This window comes from Dysidea avara, chromosome 7, assembly GCF_963678975.1.
Source record: "Dysidea avara chromosome 7, odDysAvar1.4, whole genome shotgun sequence".
Lineage (NCBI taxonomy): Eukaryota > Metazoa > Porifera > Demospongiae > Dictyoceratida > Dysideidae > Dysidea > Dysidea avara.
In genome coordinates this window covers 8,044,885-8,050,884 of record NC_089278.1, presented here as the reverse complement: position 1 = coordinate 8,050,884, position 6,000 = coordinate 8,044,885, and the positions used below count along the sequence as shown (strand labels likewise).

At 34.3% G+C, this 6,000-nt stretch overlaps 1 protein-coding gene across 1 annotated transcript in view; it reads right to left on the bottom strand.

Moving 5' to 3' along the window:
- Nucleotides 1–2,600: 2,600 nt before the first annotated feature.
- LOC136261995 (uncharacterized) overlaps nucleotides 2,601–6,000 on the bottom strand; it is a 52,131-nt gene continuing 48,731 nt past the window's right edge. Inside the window, exon 13 of the mRNA XM_066056112.1 lies at nucleotides 2,601–2,864. Within this exon, the coding sequence (XP_065912184.1) occupies nucleotides 2,771–2,864 (94 nt within the window). The 3' untranslated portion in view covers nucleotides 2,601–2,770. The remainder of the gene's footprint in view (nucleotides 2,865–6,000) is intronic.

The window sequence follows — 6,000 nt, the reverse complement described above, 5'->3', positions numbered from 1 at the left end:
CTTGTTTCACTACTTTTTGTTGCATAGATCCCTACTTCATTTTTAAATTTACAATTCCTAAAATACTAGTTACAATTTTTATTCATTTGATGCTGTTTTTGTTGTTGAAGAAAAAAGCACAGGACTTCATAGCTACTAGCAACTGTAAGTTATACACTATAGATAAACTGGATGCTGCCTAAATGGAGAGTTCAGCTACAAACAAGTCACACTGTCAGGAGTTCATCTAACCCATTAGAGTTCATTTACATACCAGTTATCTGGTTAGAAAAACAAGTCACCCAGTAGAGAGCTGAGCAACAAACAAATCACCCTGTGGAGAGTTTAACTACAAACAGTCACCCCGTAAAGAGTTCAACTACACAGTAGAGAGTTCAGCTACAAACAAGTCACCCAGTAGAGAGTTCAGCTACAAACATGTCATCCAGTAGAGAATTCAGCTACAAACAAATCATCCAGTAGAGAATTTCAGCCACAAAAAGTCACACTGTAAAAAAAAAAAAATTTAGCTACAAACCAATCACCCTGTGGAGAGTTCAATTACAAATAAGCCACCCTGAGAGTTCAGCAGATGCATCTTGTATAATAATAGAGAATTCAGCTAGAAATAAGTTACCTGTAGAAAATTCAGCTACAAACAAGTCATACAGTAGAGCGTTTGACTACAGAAATTACACTGTAGAGAGTTCAGCTACCAAGAAGTCACCCTGTTTGGAGTTCAGCTACAAACAAATCCTCTTCTAAAGAGTTCAGCTACAAAACTGTTATCTGTAGAGAGTTCAGCTACAAACAATTAAGTCATCCAGTACAGAGTTCAGCTACAAAAAGTCACATGTAGAGAGCTCAGCTGTGAGCAGGTCACCCAGTAGAAGGTTCAGCTTCAAACAAGACACTCTGTAGAGAGTTCAGCTATAAGCTAGTCACCCGGTAGAAAATTCAGCTACAAACAAGCCACCTTGTAGAGAATTTAGCTACAAACAAGTCACCTGTAGAGAGTTCAGCTACAAGCAGGTTACCCAGTAGAGAGTTCAACTATAAACAGGTCACCCAATAGAGAGTTCAGCTACAAACAAGTCACCCAATAGAGAGTTTTTTAGTATACTTTGCTTAAGTACATGTACATAGCAACATATTATACATAAGCTTTCTGTACATATGTATGCATATATACACATCTTTTGTCTATATTAGATACAATTATTTCTGTGTAGGCATGTATCTATATTGCCTAAATAATTGTGGGAATAAGTATAGGTGCTGAATAATATAATTACGGAATTGAAATTGACTGCTTTATAGTAGTGTAAGTGGTATATGGTATATATCCAAAAGATTTTACATTACACTGCAAAGAAAATTTATGCAACTTGTACTAATCCACTCATATATTTGAGAATAGTAGGAGATGAAAGATTTGCAGAAAGAATAATTGAAAGTGTGAAGTTAATTAAGTATGATTCTTTTGTTGCTTCAAATTATCTTTTCATCTTTGCTGATAAAATAAATTACAACTCTTATAAAATTTACTTTTATACTAATAAGTTTCAGTGTACCAAAATTTGAAGCAATGTATGTGCATAAATTTGATAAATGCATTTCGCATTTAACCAATGGCATGCAGAGAATGTGTCAATCTAAATTTTAAAGATTTTTAATGGATAGGACACCAGGTGTGTCATACCAACTTCATACAAAGCTTCACAGGGTCAGCATTAGTGGTATTAATGAAGGAGGGTGGACCACAAATTTAGTATTAAAATTTTAACTACTCTAATAGAGCAGTCAGCTGCTGTAATAGTGATTAGTGAGAATTTTCAGTCACTGTGCTAAGTTAAACTTTCTCTTACCTTCCTATCATGAAAGTTATCATGAAAAAGATTTATCAAAATCCTGAAACAACTACATCCTAGCTGGTAAAGCTAGCTATATATACTGCATTGATTGGTGCATATTTAGAACTTGCATTGATACTTTTCACTCAGAATCATTTCAGCAAATGGCAATTTTTCCTGTAGTGGGCAATCCTAACAGAAGCATGCTGGGTGTAATGATTGTTCACCACTTTTTAAGCTATCTACTTCAAATTGCCACTGATTTATGAACATATATCATAAGGCTCCAAAAAAGCATTTTACCTAGGGTCTCTGGACCACTAAGGCTGGGCCTGAACCTACTGACAGTTGGTGTATTTGTAGATCCCTAACTGCACATTGCACCATAAATTGGCCAGTTGTGTGATAAGCAGGCAATGGAATTCATTGCAACTTACGTAGATTGCCTGAATTGGAGGGTAATTCTGTCTGATGATACTACATATAGTACTTATTTAACAGATGTCTTTTTATAGCATGAACAAGTTGAATATGAAGGAGATGAATCAATGAGGGTACTGCAGTTCTTTCATTGTGTTGCATCTGTAGCCTCAACTCTTCAAGTTATGTGATCTTACTACATGCATTATATAATACATAATCATGACCCTCAAATGATCAGTATGTAAGCAAAGCCACACAAATGCCCATTATGAAATTTGCTGCAAATGAATTGTATTGCACACACCAACGCATGCACGCACGCACACACACACACACACACACACCTTAATAACTACACCATTCATGAAAATTAAGCAGGTACACTTCAATTATTGTATATGTAGTAGTACAGTTGCTGTTGATACAAAGTCCAAACTATGTAACCTAAATGTGTAGCTACATACAAAATTGCTACAATATCTGCAGTAATATGAAGTGTTAAGGTTTCATCATAGTTATACAATTTCAAGACTAAGTTCTTCCAATATCTCCTTGAAACAAATTCTTTTCTCAACATCTACACTCCAGCATTTTAGCATCAGTGAATATCTGTCAATACATATTAGTACATCTGCACTGTATATAGATAGTTAAATTCTTGAACAATAATCATACAGTAGGACAGTACTGTATAGTAGGGACCACAAAGATTTGGGAATGGTCCATGAAAAAACATCACCCAAAAATCAGCCTTGCTTTTCCCTGATGACAATGAAGCAGTATTGGTTAGGTTAAACTAAGCCCAAACAAGCCTTCAAATCGAACCAAAACACTTTAAACAAGTTGCTATGAATCTTTTTTTTAATTTATTAACCAGTGACTAACTCTGACTGACTGATCGAGTAACTGACTGATGCCTTCAGACAAGTGCAGTAACTTGATAACAGCTAAGGCTACGGTCTTGATTTTTTTGTGCCTTTTAGCATACTGCAGTATGTACAATGCATTCTTCATGAACTTACTAGTGTCCTCCTTTGTGTCCCATTCATCTTTGTTGACAGCAAAAGGTGTCGAATTGGTGGTAGCGCATGATGGCTTCCCTTCAAAATGGAAATCGTCCGTATTTTTCATAGTGGCTACTTTGATTGCAGAGGTGCTTTTTGAACAGTACTTGATTTGTTATGCTGTGTAAAGGGTTGAACATAGCTGTCAATGAAGCATAATAGATACTTCACTTTTCGACAATAATTGATGGCTGGGGTGCATGGCACCATTTCTTTCTTTTGATGCGGTATGCACCAGTCCTTATAATTTTATTTTACAAAAAAAGTTAACAAAGTACACACAACAAAATTGGATTTTTCAACTAGAGTAGATAAGAAGTACTAAAACAAGCTGGAGTGGTGCATGATATTAAATCACAGTAAAACAATAAGAAATGCACAGTAAGGATATATTACAATTCATATTGTTTTAATGTGATTTAATATTATGCACTACTCCAGCTTGTTTCAGTACTTTTTATCAATGTGCCATGGTTCCTACTCTAGTTGAAAATTCCAAATTTTTTGTGTATTTGTAATAATTATATATACCCATTATTTATTGTTATGCATGTGGAAATATTATCAGTGAAATCCATGGTTTGTGGCTATGCTTATGATATAACTTCACACATACTGCAAAATCATCAGCTAAGAGTAAACAACTCTAATAATTAGTACCTAGTATTATTACCAGGATAGTTGTAATACTCTAAGAATACACATTTTTGTGTATTTATAATACAATACACATAGAATTTTCTATAAAATTATAAATTATAAACTTTAACTAGATTTAAGCTACCTACAACTTTCATTTACAAGGTAGAAACTTGGTGAGATGAACAACTAACAGTAGTAGTTCAGTAGCTAAAGGATTTTGTGCAATCTTTCTGTGCACCCTTTTTCATTTATCAGTGACTGTTCTATTAGAGCATTTCAAACCCACACGTACACTAGTTTGGATTACTCCTTGTAACTTTGTATCTGTCACTGCAATTTTCTTTTAAACCACAAAAGGTTTGAGAAATGATGGTTAACCTATACACAGACAGACTGATTTTAAAGTTGTTCCCATAAGTAGATTACCCTGTAGGCATTACAAAAACTTATTTTTTTACACAATTAATTGTCCATAACTCTGTCAATGTGATCAAGTTGTGCATTTGTGACTAACAATGGCTTTTTGTAGGCCCCTAAATGAAGAAAGCAAAATAAAGAAATTAAGCTGAGCTTTGCATGCATATAGTAATTTTGTATGTGGGGTACTGATGATGCAACATAAAATTCTTTCATCTGGAAAGGGGAAATACATATATATGTATGGGTAAAAATAGTGCATTATCCTCTTTCTGTAATTATATCATACAGTACAGCAGTAGTGCCATATAGTAGGGATCATGGAGGTTTGGGTTTTCTTGCCTTTACTATCACTCAAAAAACAGCCTCAATTTTTTTTCTTAAAAACAACTTGGCAGTATTGTTTATACATAACCAATGTCTTCAGTGTGCCCCAAACCCTTCCAACAAATTTCTATGGAGTTTTAAAAATTTTCTACTAGCTGACTAACAGAGCTGATATCTCTACAGGGTGACTTATTGGTGGCTGATGGTGATTTGATTGGAACTGACCTCTCAACAGTATGAATTTTTTGTAGCTGAACACACTACACGATGGTTTAATTGTAGTTGATATCTCTATGGAGTGACTTGTAACAAAGCTTAACTCCATAGAGTGGATTTCTGTAGCTGAACTCTCTACAAAGGTAAACTGAATTCTCTACAGGGTGACTTATTGTTAGCTTAACTCTTTACATGGTCACTAATAATGTACTGTAATTTGCTTTATTTTCGTGCAAACAAGTTTTGTGATAAAAAGTTTTGTGTAAAAATATTTTCGTATGATTTACGTGAATGACTGCCCTATTAGAGTAGTTCGATCTTATGTGTATAAGAAATACAAGTTTTGCATACAAAAATTATTTTACAACAAAAAAAGCAAATTACTGTAGCTAAACTCACTTACTTGCTACTTACTGAATGTTCTAATAGGGTGACTGCACTATTACAGTACCTTGATCAAGCATTTATTACATGTAGTCAGTTTTCACAAGTGAATTCTTCTAAACTACTGAAAGATTGTTCTACAGTGATTAATCCACCTGTACACCAATTTTCAGCTAATTCCTATAAGCGGTTTGCCTAGTAGGCATGGCAACTAAACAGTTTTATTAACAAAACTTGATCAGATGATTGCTCCACACTGTTGATTTTTGTGTTGTATCTTTGTGGTCTTAATCTTGATTTCTTTCAAATCCCAAAAATGCACTGCTGCAATAGTTACTCTAACTACAGACCAAATTTCAACTAAATTCTCAGAGCATTTTACCCTGTAGGAATAACAGAAGTTTGATCTTATATAACACCATGAATTTTGATTGGGCCCCCACCAACATTAGTATATACTGAGATTTGTTTAATAACCCCTTTAAATGTGCCAAATATCAGCCTGATTGGAGTACACATTAATTTCGTGTTTATGGCAAAGTGTGCAAAAAGAAAAAGTAGACAAAAAAACAAAGAAAGAAAACTGAAACTTTGGCTACTTGTATCTCGGAAATAGCTTATGTGATTTCTTTCAAAAAGTTAATATGTGGACTCCTCTACCTAGTGGGCAACTCTACAGCAAAATTTGTTTCAAT